Source organism: Myotis daubentonii, chromosome 15 (assembly GCF_963259705.1).
Source record: "Myotis daubentonii chromosome 15, mMyoDau2.1, whole genome shotgun sequence".
NCBI classification, from domain to species: Eukaryota; Metazoa; Chordata; class Mammalia; order Chiroptera; family Vespertilionidae; genus Myotis; species Myotis daubentonii.
Window position 1 is genome coordinate 21,582,928 of NC_081854.1, and position 14,672 is coordinate 21,597,599.

A 14,672-nucleotide genomic window follows, 5' to 3' on the forward strand; every position below is an offset into this window, starting at 1 on the left:
AAATAGTTTTGGGGGTACATGTGAGACACAGAAATGACCCTGATTTAGAAGACCACTGGTGTTCACTGGGTTGCCTTGGGATATGGTCAACTCTGCCAAGATACTGAGGTCCTCCCTATAAAGTCCATAGTTAATGAAGCCCATTGGGTGAAATGCTTTGAGGGCCACCAGGTACCCCAAGAATAGTGAAGTTCTCCATAGACATAGTGGGGCACCCCAATTTTACATCCTCAGGGAAATTAGAGTTTCCTAGGAAAATAAAGGCCTTCACTTGAGACATGATAGGATCCATCAGTAATCTGACTTACTTCACATATATGGGACACCTTGGGATACAATGGGGTTTATCAAGTTATTGAGGTTGTCTAACTGGGGGTCCCAGGACAGACCCTAGGCCTCACCTGGCCCCACCTTGACTTACCCTCTCTTCTTGTTCTTCTCTGTGGTAGCATCCTTCTCATTTTCCGCCCTGGCAGGCTGGGCCTCTGCCCCAGCCTGGAGGGTGCCCCCAGGTGTCCCCTCCTTGGCAGTTCCCTCTTTACCCCCCTCAGCTTCGCCCCAGCGCCCAGCTGAGCGGCGCAGGTTTTCATAGTCCGTGTCAGGCTCTGCTGCCCAGGCCTCATCCTCAGCAGGGGGCTGCAGGCCAGGGGATGCCAGAGGGGTGGCCCCTGCAGTGCAGCGGAAGTGCTGATGGAACTGGACTGGAAGGCTCAGGCGAAGAAAGAGCATCTCCACCAGACTGTTCTGGGAGCCCCAGGTGCGGTGGGTCAGGCGCAGGCAGGGGGGTGTATCCACAGTGCCATCCACACGGGCCACCTGCAGGGAGAGGCAGGAAGCACTGAACCTGATAGGTGGGCTAGGGCCTAGCCGCTAGGCCATTGGTCCTAAACCCAGTTACACACCGAGCCGCCATTAGGCCTTAGAGCACCTGTGTGAGAATCAGCCAAAAGTATCCCCTCCTCTGCTGGGTGGATAAACTCCCCTTGGAGCACACAGTGTGGCCATGGGGTGCAGTCAGCCCTCTATCAACCTTTGTCTGGGCATCTGGTACAGTGGCAGCCCTGGTCAGGCACTGGGATCACTTTCAAAGCCTACCCATAGCCATGACGGGTTTGGCTCAGTGGTCAGAGCATCAGCCTGTGGATGGAAGAGTTCTGGGTTCGATTCCCTGTCAAGGGCATGTACCTTAGTTGCAGGTTCCCCAGCCCTGGGCGGGGACGGGGGGGGCATGTGTGGGAGGCAACCAATCGATGTGTCTTTCTCTTTCTCTCTCTCTCTCCCCCTCCTCCCTCCCTTCTGCTCTCTCTAGAAATCAATGGAAAGAATGTCCTCCAGTGAGGATTATAAAAAACCTACCTATGCACAGGCCTTACTCCAGGCCAAGTCACCCATCCACCCATCCATCCATCCACTCATCCATCTAACCGTCCACCTGTCCACCCACTCATTCATTTGTCCATATACCTGTCCGTCTGTCTGTCTGTCCATCCACCCGTCCACTTGTCCACCGGTCCATCCATCTGTCCAACCCACAGATATTTACTGAGTACCTACTGTATATCGGGCACTATTACAGATTCTGGGAACACAGCAGTGAACAGAACAAAGGTTTTGCCATCCTAATCTCTCAGGGAGACCTCGTGGGTAGAGCAGCCCAGGGTTTTGTAAAGGTGCCCCAGAAAAAATTTTGTTACATTTATGAGTGGAAATATAACACTCAGAGAAGTATACACATCATAGGGCATAGCACCTTGAGTTTTCTGAGTGAACACACCTGTGTGCCCAGCACCCAGAAGGAGAAACAACACAACCAAGCCTCCAGGAGCCCCCTCAGTGCCTGTTTAGTCACTACCCTCTCAAAGACCATGCGAGTTTCTGATGAGGGAGATACACCTACCTGGCCTAAATAAGGGACAGAGCAGGTAGAGGGACAGATGCCTGTCCTGTGCGCTCCAAGTAAAGACTCTCAAAGTTTTCTGATTCAGCCCTAACCAGTTCGGCTCAGTGGATAGAGCGTTGGCCTGCGGACTGAAAGGTCCCGGGTTCCCTTCCGGTCAAGGGCACATGCCCGGGGTTGCGGCTCGATCCCCAGTAGGGGGCGTGCAGGAGGCAGCCGATCAATGATTCTTTTTTTTTTTTTAGAAGAGTTAATTTATTTCTTTGACATTAAATATATTTTCTTCCAATTAATAAGATGTAATTTCTCACAAATAAATGGGGTGTGGGGGCGGGACCCTGCAAATCTTAAAGGAAAAACCATTGAGAGAAAAATGTTAAATGATACTTCAAGATTTTGTAACTTTCAAATTCTGTCAAACATATCACTTGAAATTTCACTTGTCACAAAAACAAACAAAACCCTCCAAAACTGTATTTACATATCCATTATTGCAGGTATCTAATTATTCAAAAATATAAAAAATAATAAAAAATACATTTTCATCCTTCATTTAAAGCTCTATATAACTCAGAAATTGATACTAAAATCTGTTCATTTCAAACAGTCAATATCTTTCAGTGGAGAGTTTATCACACTCAAAGACAATTTTCAATAAGAATAACACTAAAGTTCAAATTTTAAGTCAATGGAAATAGTGTCAGATTTAGACCACATTCACTATGAAGAACTAGACAACTAATGTGTCACTATACATTTAAAAAATGATGACTGAGGATGGGGATACGTGGGGAGGCAGACAGTGGCGACCTCTGGAAGATGGAATCTCTTCTCTCTGCTGGCCCTCGTGCCACTGCTCCGAAAGGCCCGGAACGAGCGCCCGGCCGCTCCCGGCGCCCCCATTCGGCCCAGGAGACCGCGGAGCAGCGAGAGGGCGCGGGCGGACTGAGCCATGACCGCGAACCCCCGGCTTCCGGACCCGATCAATGATTCTTTCTCATCATTGATGTTTCTATCTCTCTCTCCCTCTCCCTTCTCCTCTGAAATCAATAAAAATATACATATTTTAAAAAGTTTTCTGATTCAGTTCAAAGGGAAATAAATACCAATCCTGCAATAAGTGTATGAAACTCCATGCTCTGGTTAATGTAATATACTCTGCTGTGCTGAATACAGTGTGTAATTTTTGTCTGCGGCTAAAAACTAAAATCTGTGTCCCGGTTAATAATTTGATTGCACATGTGAGATTTGCTGCTGTTGCAGTATAAACACTAGATATCATAGGATTGAAAATTAGTTACATTATAGTTCATAAAAGCTGAAAATGAGAAATTAAACCTGCAAGCGAAATGTTTGAAATGATTATATTCATGTCTACATAAGATGTGATTGGGACATCAGACACTTATAGTGATGATTTAATTACTGATATTGAAGAAAACCAAGTTTTCTTTCTCTTTTGGTTTACTGACTTGGTTTAATTTCCATTATGCTATGTTGTATAATCAAAGCATTGTAATCTTATTTAAAAATAAATTACTTAAGAACAAAAAAAGTTTTCTGGAGACTCCATCAATAATTGGAGAGGTTTCCTTTCTTTGATGCCCCTCTCAAGCTGACCTCCTGAAGGACCAGCTGCTGAGCTGGACCTCTGTGCTCCTCACCAGCCAAACAATTCACCTCAAGCCCTGGCTGGTGTGGCTCAGTTGGTTGGAGCATTGCCCTGTACACCGAAAGGTGACGGGTTCGAATCCCAGTCAGGGCGTATATGGGGGCCAGTTGGGACCAGTGTGGGAGGATGTTTCTCTCTCTCAAATCAATTTTAAAAATTTAAAAAGAGAATTCACCCCAAACTGTGAAACAAAGATTTGCTGTCCCCAGACTGAAGGCAGGATCTTCTCTCTCTTCCTTTCCTTATAAATCCTGGACTTTGCTCCTTGACAACAGTCTACTGCCCTCTCCTGCCTGTGATTTGTGTGCAAAGTAACTAAATGTCCAAGTTACCCTTTCACAGTAGCGCCCTCCTGATTTATCACACCACAGAGCAGCTTTGCCTGTTCTTGAACTTCCTACACATGGGACCCCACAGTATGTGTTCTTCTGTGCCTGGCTCTTTCACTCAACACTGTCTGTGAGGTTTGTCCACGTGATGTGTATATACTACTTTGCTCACTTTCACTGCTATCTAGCATTCTGGTCTTTGTGCTGTGAAGACCATTGGCAGTGGCAGGAATTGGGAAGTTCATGGCTACTCCATCACCTTCTCCTGCCCCAGCCACCTCTCTAGTCTGTCTCCACGCTCACCTTCTGCTGTCAATAGGAACTTTCCAAAACTCAAATCTAAACTGAGGAAATCTAAAAGTTCCCTGTTTAAAACTCTTCAACTTTTATGTAGTCTTAAAATGCCTCCCCACAAAGACTTCGTAATTACAAATAGAAAGAGAGTGACTTCACAGTGGGGGAGCTGCCAGACTCCACCTTAACGACAGAGGACGTGATATAAGTACAGAGACATCGTGTGCCTCCTGGTAGCCTACACAACATAAATGTTGCAGAAGCCCTGCCAAGTGCCCAGAACCAACCTAACCATGAGGAATCATCAGACAAACCTGAACTGAGGGACATTCTGCAAAATAACTGGCTTATACACTTCAAAATGTCAAAGTCATGAAAGACAAAAAAAGGCTCAGAAACATTCTATTTTAAGACTAAAAGCATAGCAACTAAATGCCATATGTAATCCTGATTGGATCCTAAACCAGAAAAATAAAAAGGGACATTATTGCCACAATTTATAAATTTTAGATATGGGTTGTGAATTAGGTGATAGTTTATACCAGTGTTAAATTTCCTGATTTTCATAACTGCACTGCATGTAGTTCTGTAAGAGCATAGTCTGTTCTGAAAAAAATGCATATTGAAAGTTTAGGGGTAAAGAGGCATGATGTCTCCAACTTACTCAAAGGATTCAGTAAAAAAAAAAAAAAAAGAGGGGGATTGTGTGAGAGGGAAATCCGATCAGTGCCATGGATGGGAAAACTGGGGCTCAGGAAGAGACAGTCATCTGCCCAATGTAAGAGGCCAGCTCCAGCTCTGTCTGATTCTAAAGCTAAACCTCAGTCACATAGGATTCAAGTTCTTCCCAGGTTGAGAAACGGACTCTCACTTTGGCCAATGGGGGGTATTTATGGTAAGAGTCTGACCCTGAGTTCAACCCTGGGAAAGAAAAGACACTGGAGTCTAAAAATTAGGATACTAGCCCCAGCTGGTTTGGCTCAGTGATGGAGCGTAGGCCTGGGGACTGATTCTGGTCAAGGGCATATGCCCAAGTTGCAGGCTCAACCCCCAGTAGGGGGCGTGCAAGAGGCAGCCAATCAATGATTCTCATCATTGATGTTTCTATCTCTCTATCCCTCTCCCTTCCTCTTTGAAATCAATAAAAATATATTTTTAAAAATTAGGATACTAAAAACAAATAAATAAACAAACAGAAAAGACAAATAGCAATTGGTAAGGAGGGTGCCAAAATGTACTCAAGGTTTATATTTCTTTAAACTTTGTTCTATGATCAGATAGTTAAAAGACTGGAAATTTCCAATGGAATCATTTATCCAGCTTCTCTTTCCTCCATTCCCCATTTTATAGGCAAGCTACCTGGAGCTGAGAAAGGTTGTAGTTTGCCAAGGTTATACCCTACAAGGTGGCCCTGGGAACCCATCACCCTGACACGCCCTTGTACATGGTTTGTCAGCTAACACGGAAGGAAAGGAGAAATTCAGGGAAGAGAATTGCAGGGAAAATGAGGTCTGGAAGCAGATCAGAAGGTATTGAATGGGGTCAGTCCTCACCTCATAGTGGGGATGCTCAAGTGGCACGGCCTCAAACTGGGGAAGGCTTTTGCTGAACCAGGTGGTGACCGGGCGTTGCATGTTGATGGCGAATGGCTCAAAGCCTTCCTGAAGGCCGCAGATGGCAAAGAACCGCAGGGAGCTCACATCCTGGCCCAGGTTCAGATGACCCACCTGGCCGGGTCCCAAGCTACAGACCGGCAGGAAACCTGGTGGGAGGGAGTGAATGGGCAGAGGTGAGATAGGTGGGCAGGGCAGGGACTTGTGGGGAGGGGTAATGTGGAAGGAAAGGATGGAAGAGGGGGAGGCTGGAATGGGCAGTATAGGGTCAGGTCAGACAGAAGAAAACCAGAAAGGGGCCATGAGGCCAACCCTCACCATCGCCAATCTCAATATCGCGGAAGGCTGTTTCGGAACCTGAATCGGACATGAGGATCTCGCCATTGAGGGTGAAGATAATGGTGTTCTCTGTGAGGTCAATCATGCAGCCCACAACATCACCCGACTGCCAGTGACGCCCAAATGGTTCACTGCCCAAGTGCCAGCGCTGGCCCTGTAAGGAGGCAAGGGGAAGACGTGGCATGGGAGAGGCAAACAAAGAAATGGAGACATAAGAAAGCAAGGAGAGATATGTAAATATACACATTACAAGGTGTCAGGTTCAGGGCATGTGGGACAAAGCAGTGGTCATCCCCATAGTGTCCCCATCTTTCCCCACATGTGTATCCATGACCCCTGGAATGTAAGGGACAGGCTTTTATGTTTTTGCTTCCCTTCTGCTTAGGTTCTCTACTGAGTCCATGCGTGATGCGGGGAAGGAAGAAAGTATAAACAAATAGATAAATGGATGATTACATGAGTTGTTGGATGGATAAATAAATGAATTGATGGAGCCCGGCTGGCATGGCTCAGTGGTTGAGTGTCGACCTATGAACCTGGAGGTTATGGTTTGATTCCCCGTCAGGGCACATGCCCGGGTTGTGAGCTCGATCCCCAGAGTGGGGTGTGCAAGAGGCAGCCGATCAATGATTCTTTCTCATCATTGATGTTTCTATCCCTCTCTCCCTCTTCCTTTCTCTCTGAAATAAATAATATTTTTAAATGACTTAATGGTTCCACATACTACATTATTGAATAGATGAATGGATAGATAAATGAAATTGCAAATTGATTAAATAGGTGAGTGGCTAAATTAACAAATAAATAAGTAGGTGGAAAAGTGGATGGTTAAGTGATTATCTGGACAGACAATTAGATGGATAGAGAGTTGGATTTGTGAATGGATAGTTGGATAGAGAGATGGGTAGATATATGTATGGACGGAGAAAGAGGGAAGGATAGATGGGTGGATGAATGGGTGAGTAGTAAGGTAGATGTAGGGATGGGTGGAGAGAGTGGGGCACGGATAGAGTATATGAGCTGTGGGAGGGACTACAGGACATGGCAGAGTGGAGCCCAGGGAACTACCCACGCGATGCCCGTTGAAGACATAGGCCAGCTCATCAGCTCCCAACTCCATGTCAGGCCGCAGCTCGGGCCTCGCCCAGCCCACTCGCATCTCGCCTGTGGTGACTGCCTCAAACTCGAAGTACCAGCGACCACTCTGCACCGCATAGGATTTCTCTGCCCGGAAGATGCGCACTCGATCCCAACGGGACTGGCTCTCTACCAGACCTACAAATGGGGCCAGGCAGAGTCAAATATGCTGGATGGGGAGTGGATACAAAGACAATGAGAGGATGGTGGGAGAAACCAGCGAAGGTAAGGCTGGGAGAAGAGGGACAAATGTTTGGTGTTAGAGGAGAAGAACTGGGGAATCTCGGACTAGACAAAGAAAAGGGACCTACTGAGTGAAACTTCTCCCTTACTGTCTTTAGCAGTCAGAGCTCTCAGAGAAGAGATCCTGACAGAGACATAGAGGGAGAAAGTCAGGTCAATCATGGTGATAGTCGGGGGCTAAGGATCAAGATTAAAGTTCATGTTTAGAATCAAGTGTTGAGAGCTAGATCAAGGTGTCAGGTTCAGGGCATGTAGGACAAAGCAGTGGTCATCCCCACAATGTCCCCATCTTTCCCCACATGTGTATCTATGACCCCATGAGAGAAAGTCAGCGTCAGGGTCAGAGAGGAAATAGAAATTGGGGTTGGGACAAGGGGTTGAGAAGTTTAAGGTTGGGGACCATAAGGGTTAGAGGTCAAGGCCGCTATTAGAGGAAAGCAATGGGTCAGGGGTCAAGTTAGGGGTCTCTGAGATCTTGGTTGGGTGACTCCATGTATTAGCTATAGTCCAGAGGTTAGGGATTAAGGATCATAGCTGGAGGTCAGGGATTGGAGTCTGGGGTCAGGATCAGTGCTCACTGGGCTCCTGGTCTGGTGGCTCGGTGTTGCAGTCATAGCCCAGGCAGAGTTTGCATTAGGTCAAGGTCAGTGGTTAAGATCCAGTTCAGGGTTGGGGTCAGAATAAAGGTCAGAGTTGGGGGTAGTTCAACTGGTATATAAGGTCAACACTCACTGGGCTCCTGGTCAGGCGGCTCAATGTTGTAGCCATAGCCCAGCAGGGTGCGCACAGCTTGGCAGAGGCTGTCCCTGTTGCTGCGCTTGGTGGCCTCATCCAACAGGCGGTAGGGCACCAGGCGAGGGTTTCGGCGTGCAGGGATGTCCTGCACGGCACTGTAGCTCCAGCCCTGGGCCACGCGGTCTCGGGCCCACACGTTGTGCCCATTCTCTGCCAGCCGGTCCACCAGTGTCGTCTGTGCTGGCGTTAGCCGCACGTGGCTCAGGTCCAGCGGCGCTGGTTTGTACCCATTGCTCATCATATACCTACAGGTGTGGTGGCACTGGTATATAAGTTCAGTGCCATGGGACCCCTGACTCTGAACTGACCCTTGTCTCCAGGATCCTAGGGGACACGAATCTTGGAATTTCTGACCTTTGATCTTTGACATTAGGGTTCTATGACTCCCTGAATAATCTTGGAGATGCTTGACCTTTAACCCCAGGATCCTGTGACCCTAGCAAAAGCTTTGATTTCACTGACCTCTGGCTTCTCTGACTCTATCTTGATTCTGGGAGCCTCATCTCTAACCTTGGAATGCTCTGACCTCTCACCTCTAACTTTGAGGTTTCTTACCTCTAACCCCAAGACCTTCTGCTCCAGACTCCTAGCTTGGAGCCCTTGACCTCTGAACCCTGGTCTCTATCCCCAGGACCTCTCACCTATAATTTTAGGATCCCTTACAACGTCTCACCTCTTTCCATTGATTCCTGACCTCTAACTTAGAGATCTAACCTCTGCATATAACCCCTGGGGCCCGACATGCTTCTATCTCTATAACTCCTAACTCCCAAATCCTGACACCTCCCAAGACACTCACCACTGACTCCAGAACCCTGACCCCTGAGCCTATGATCTTCAACCCATGGCCCTTTCTTCTCTGACCCCAGTCTCCCCACAAGATCCCGCAATCATGCCAGCCCCATACTCTATTCCCCAGTGGGATCCAGGCCACCCACACTCACGTCTTCGGGAGTTTTGTCTTCTTCAAGTTGTCCTCCGCCTTCTCGTCTGCCATGCCCACGTGGCAGCCCAGAGCCAGCAGAGTCCTGGGGTGGAGGGCGGGGGTACAGGGTCACCCCACCTAGTCCCCTGCCCCGTGTCCCTCTCCTGCAGCCCCTGCTGCCTCTGTCTCTGGGTCTCCAACTCTCTTCATATCTTTCCCAGCTTCTTGGGTGTTTTTGTTCCCACCTCTGTCTTAGTCTGTCTCTCTGACTCCTGTCTTTCCCTGTTTCTTTCGCTGTATCTCTTGACTGTCCATTTTCCCCTCTGCCTCTTTCTGCCTCTCTCTCTCTCTGTTTCTGTCTGTCTGTCTACCTCTTCTTGATTATCTTGCCTTCTGCCTCTATCTCTCCTTCTTGCCCTATGTCAGCTTCTGCCTCACAAGCCCTGTCTCTCTCTCTCTGTTTCTTTTGCCATTTTTCCCCCTCTCCCTCAGTCTGTCTCACTCTCCCTGTTTCCCCTTGCCCTCCACCCCACCAGTAATCAGGCCCAGCCCCTGCTCCACAGGACCCCCCTCACTTGAGTGTCTCCCCCGACATCTGCAGGTTGTAATTCCTCTCAGGCTCTGGTAGGCTGTGGAAGTTCACAAGACATGGGTGCAGCCTCTTATTGTCATCCCGAACCTGGAGAAATCCCAGGGTCAAGTTCTGGGTTCCCTCTTCCCTTCCCCCAACATTCCCAGACTGTGACCACTGGCCTCCCACCCTTAGTTCTGCCACTGGAAACCCAAGGACACCCCCCTCGCCCTATGCTGTAAAGGCCCTTCCCTCAGCCACTGGCCCCTCCCAATAGTGAGCCATACCCCCCCTCTGCAGCAAGTCCAGCCTGACGCTGCAGGTAGTCACTTACCGGGCCATAGGTCCAGCCCTGCTCAATGCGAGTCAGAGCCCAGAGTTCATGGATATTCTCTGCCAGCTTCTCCCGAATCCGCTCCAGATGGGGAGGCAGGACAATCTGGGGCAGAAGACGTCCGTGAGCCCCTGAGTTCTCTCCAGCTTGCACTGTGACCCCTCTTCCAGACAACATGTGCAAGCTCTGTTCCCCCCAGCATGCTCTTCTGACCTTTTCTGCTATTCCAAGCCCTGCTCCCCATCTCCATGACCTGACTCCAGGATTGGCACCAGCCAAGTAAGGACTTAGCATCATCAGAATTAAGGGATCGTCTGGGAATGGGTTTGTCTCCCCCATGTCCTGGAAGCTCCGTGAGGACAGAACCTGGGCTTCCTCAGTTTCTGCCATTTTCCCAGGCCGGCCCAGTCCAGAGCCAGGCCCAGAGGAGATGCTTGGGAAATGTTTGCTGAATGAATGGTCAAGTGTCTTTCTTTCTCTGTACCGTGAGGATTTGAACAATACTTAACTCAATACCTCATAAGGATTCAGTGAAATCACTTCCATAAATTATTAAATGTATGTAATTTATCTAAATGTCTGGCACATGGTAGGTGCCTAATAAATCTTTATATTGTTGCTGTTCTCCGGGCAGGAGATAGTTGACCCAGGGTGGGCTGTGGGGAGGAGAGGGAAGGGGATGAGGAGGTCCAGCTTGGGGAGGGAGAGATCAAGAAGGAGGCCCAGGGCTCTGGCCTGGCTACAGGGGAATAGAAAGTTCATCCCTGAAATGATACTACTATGACTACTGCTAACAGGAACGAATGTGCTAAGCACTTTGCATTTATAAATTTATCCACTCTTCACAACAAAGGGGATTGAACCTGCAACCAGGTATGTGCCCTGACCAGGGATTTAACCCACAACCTTTTGGTATATGGGACAATGCTCCAACCAACTAAGCCACACTGGCCAGAGCATGGTGAGTCTCTTGAACACTACTTAAATCCCCTGCTACAGGGACATGCTTGGAGGGAAGGTGGGGAGTTCGGGTTGGGATAAGAGTAGTGGATAAGATCACAGGCTTTGGAATCACACTGCTTGGGTTCACATCAGCAGTGTGACTTGCACAGATTGTTTAACTTGTCTGGGCCTCTTTTTCCACATCTGTAAATTGGGGATAATAATAGTCATTTCCTTAGGGGGCTATAGTGAGGACTCCCTGAAATGGGGAGTCTGCCTTGAGAGTCCTTTGCCTCCTCCTCTCTACTTTAGTTCCCCTCTCTATTAAACAAGATTCCTAACTTCCAGCTTAGCTCCCCACCTCCCTGACTCCTAAGGGAGTCTGCCTCACTGGGAAACTCTTGCAGGACAGGCACTACCTGGACAGTGTCCACGGGGCAGGGCACAAAGTCGGTGTGTGAAAGGCAGCGGCTTGGGCCCACCAAGTGGGGCCCCCGGGGTCCTTCCCGCCGATACTCCTTGATGGGTTCCAGATGGAGTCGCTCTCTCGGCAGCACAGCCTCATGGCATGGGGCATAGCCAGGTGGGGGGAGGAACTTGAATTCACCATGTCGGCCACCAAGAAGGAACCGTACCCTGATGGGAGAGTGAGGTTACAGGGGAGAGTCTGTGCTCAGTAGCAGTAAGGGAGCAATCCTAGAGTTGGTGGAAGGTTTTGGGGAGACCTGAGATCACTGGGCAGTCAAAGGATGATAAAGGTTAAAAAGGAGTCAGAAAGGATATTCTAAAGTCGAAAAGAATGTCTGAGGTCAACGGGAATCATTGGAAAGTCAAAGAAGGAAAGTGTGGGGTCCTTAGAGAGTTAATGTAAGGTCACAGAACGTCTTTTGGAGGCTCGTGGTTAACAGAGCATTTGGAGATATTGGAAGGTTTTTGGGAGACCAGGAAGGTCATTTGGGAGTCACTGAGAACCTGGTGTAACTATGAGATAACCATAATTGCCCCTGAATGGGAAGTCATTCACAGAGCTTGGGGATCATTGGGAAAAGGCTGACTAATTGAGAGGTCTTTGAAATATGTGGGGTCACTCCAGGGTCAGTGGGAGATTAATCGATTGAAAGGTCATTGACAGATGTTGGAGTCACTGAGAAGTTTTTAAGAGTATGGAGTCGCCCTAACCGGTTTGGCTCAGTGGACAGAGCGTCGGCCTGAGGACTGGAGGGTCCCAGGTTCAATTCCGGTCAAGGGCATGTACCTTGGTTGCGGGCACATCCCCAGTAGGGAGTGTGCAGGAGGCAGCTGATCGATGTTTCTCTCTCATCGATGTTTCTAACTCTCTATCCCTCTTCCTTCCTCTCTGTAAAAAATCAATAAAATATATTTGGGGGAAAAAAAGAGTATGGAGTCCTTAGGAATGTCCAAGGTCATTGTGGATTTATTGGGAGGTTTGGGGGTCATTAAAAGATCATCATCATATTCTGGAGTCATTTGGAGGTCACTGGAATAGCATAGAGTCATTGGGACAGTCTGAGGTAATTTAAGAGTCTGAAGTTTTTAGAAGGTGATTGGAAAATTTTGGGGACACTTGAAGGTCACCAAAAGAACCTGGAGTTGGGGAGAAGCTAAGGTCATTGGGAGGACACTGAAAGTGTCCAGGGTCATGTAGAGGTCATTGGGACCTTTAACTAAGGGTCTGACAATCAGTCTTGAAGATGAGCTGCTGGGTGTTGACAGTTTGGGGAAGCTGTCTCAGGACAGTCCCAGGTCTGGGGGCTGACAAGGGGACAGGGGCAAGCCCTTACTTTACACCAGCTGAGAAGCTGACGACAGGGAAGAAGAGCCCATCAAGGTTGAAGGCCTCGAAGACGCCCTGTACGGGACAGCCATTGATGCGGAAGGAGATGGATGGAACACTGAGGTCCAGGCAGCAGCTGACCACATCCTCTGGGGCCAGGAGGTGCTGACCTGGGGAAGTCACTGGGCGTGCCACGTGTCCTGCACCAGGGTCACCAGGGAGGGGTCAGAAATCAGAGGCCCCATGGGACCAATGATCTCAAGAGACAAGGGGCAGATATTAGAGGATCTTATGGAGTTTGGATCCTGGAAACTCTAAAGTCAAGTGTTCCTGTAGCTCTGCAACAGGCAGAGATCAAGGCTCCCCTGAGGTTAGTACCCTTAAAGCTGTGGGGTCAGAGATTAAAGTCTTTCTGGAGTTAGGATTTGGATCCTTTGGAGTCAAAATTCAAAATCAGAGATCATAATAATCTGAGAAGTTTTCTGGGATCTCTAGGGTCACAGATCATACATCCTATGGGGTCAGAGTTCTGGAGGCTATGAAGAAATGTGTTAGGGGCAGGATTCTGGAACCTCTAGGTATAGGGTCATGATAAATGAGGAGTAAAGAATCAAAAGTTGGCCTGTTTTGGGGGTCAGGATTCTAAGAACTCTAAGGTGTATGGTGAGAGCCTTGGAAACCCTAGGGTCAATGGTCAGGGTTGGTCATCCCCCAGAAGGGTTCAGATACCTGTCCAGAGATGCAGCCCATCGAAGCCGTAGGAATAGAGGTCATCGCCAACCCCGTTGCCGCCCCAGCCCTCGCCACCCCCAGGGTAAGGGCTGTAGCCCTCAGTGAGGGCCCAGCCCACCCGCAGGTGGGTGGCCTGAGCTGTCAGGAATGGAGTCACTTCGTCCACCATCACCTCAAAGTACCATTTTCCGTACTGTGTAGAGCCCTCTGCTCGGCCCACAAAGATGTTGGGGCGGATGCTGTAGGAGAGAGGGGAAAAGAGTGGGGGATGAAGGAGAGGTGGAGAGGAGAGCCAGGTTATTGCAGGGGTGGAGGGAGAGAGGCAAAGAGACAGAGACAGAAAAAGAGATATATACACACAGGAAAAACAGAGAAGCAGAGCCATGAAGGCAGAGAATACGAAACAGACAAAGGGAGAACAAGCAGAGACAGAAACAGACAGAGTGACACCAAAGACAGAGAGATGGGAGAGATGGGGAAAAGATGTGGAGAAGAAATAGAGAGAGACAGAAACAGAGAGTGAAAGGAAAAGACAGATGCAGAAATGGAGAAGGGACAGAGGACAAGAGTGGAGAGCCAGGTGAGCTGGGGCAAGAGCAGACAACTGTGAGGACCAGGGGTTAAGTCCAGGGTGGGAGACAGAGGAAGGGACAGCCACCTGGTGTAGAGTCTCTTAGTCAGGGTGAGGTCAGGCTCGGTTCAGGTGTTAGGGGTCAGACCTGGTGACATAGTTGATGAGGTTTGTCTGCAGCAGAAGCTCACGGCCAGGGAGCAAGTTCTCGGTAATGAGATCTTGATTGGAGCGCACAGCCACGCCGTTACACACACACAGGGAACACAGCACGTCCAGCACCTGGAGGTCAAGGTCAGAGATCAGGATGTGAGGCACCAGGGCAGGAATCCAAGGGTGGTATGTCAGAATAGGTGACTGACATTTTGACTGAGAGGAAGTAGAGAAAATGGGATATCAGGGGTCACAGAGAAACAGAAAGGTCAGGTGAGACGGTAGGGGCCATATGAGTTGGGATAAAGCATCAGCAGTGTAAAAAATGAG

The 14,672-nt window shown here is 48.8% G+C and overlaps 1 protein-coding gene across 5 annotated transcripts in view; it reads right to left on the minus strand.

Annotated features, from left to right (window-relative positions):
* Positions 1 to 14,672, minus strand: part of RYR1 (ryanodine receptor 1) — a 131,854-nt gene that overhangs the window by 97,554 nt on the left and 19,628 nt on the right. For all 5 annotated transcript variants that reach the window (XM_059666680.1, XM_059666677.1, XM_059666678.1 and 2 more), the window contains exons 17-28: positions 14,338 to 14,471; positions 13,616 to 13,857; positions 12,894 to 13,086; positions 11,511 to 11,727; positions 10,150 to 10,254; positions 9,820 to 9,923; positions 9,264 to 9,347; positions 8,257 to 8,564; positions 7,217 to 7,419; positions 6,124 to 6,298; positions 5,746 to 5,954; positions 422 to 816 (exon numbers count right to left, since the gene is read on the minus strand). In XM_059666680.1, the coding sequence (XP_059522663.1) occupies positions 422 to 816; positions 5,746 to 5,954; positions 6,124 to 6,298; positions 7,217 to 7,419; positions 8,257 to 8,564; positions 9,264 to 9,347; positions 9,820 to 9,923; positions 10,150 to 10,254; positions 11,511 to 11,727; positions 12,894 to 13,086; positions 13,616 to 13,857; positions 14,338 to 14,471 (2,369 nt within the window). The remainder of the gene's footprint in view (positions 1 to 421; positions 817 to 5,745; positions 5,955 to 6,123; positions 6,299 to 7,216; positions 7,420 to 8,256; positions 8,565 to 9,263; positions 9,348 to 9,819; positions 9,924 to 10,149; positions 10,255 to 11,510; positions 11,728 to 12,893; positions 13,087 to 13,615; positions 13,858 to 14,337; positions 14,472 to 14,672) is intronic.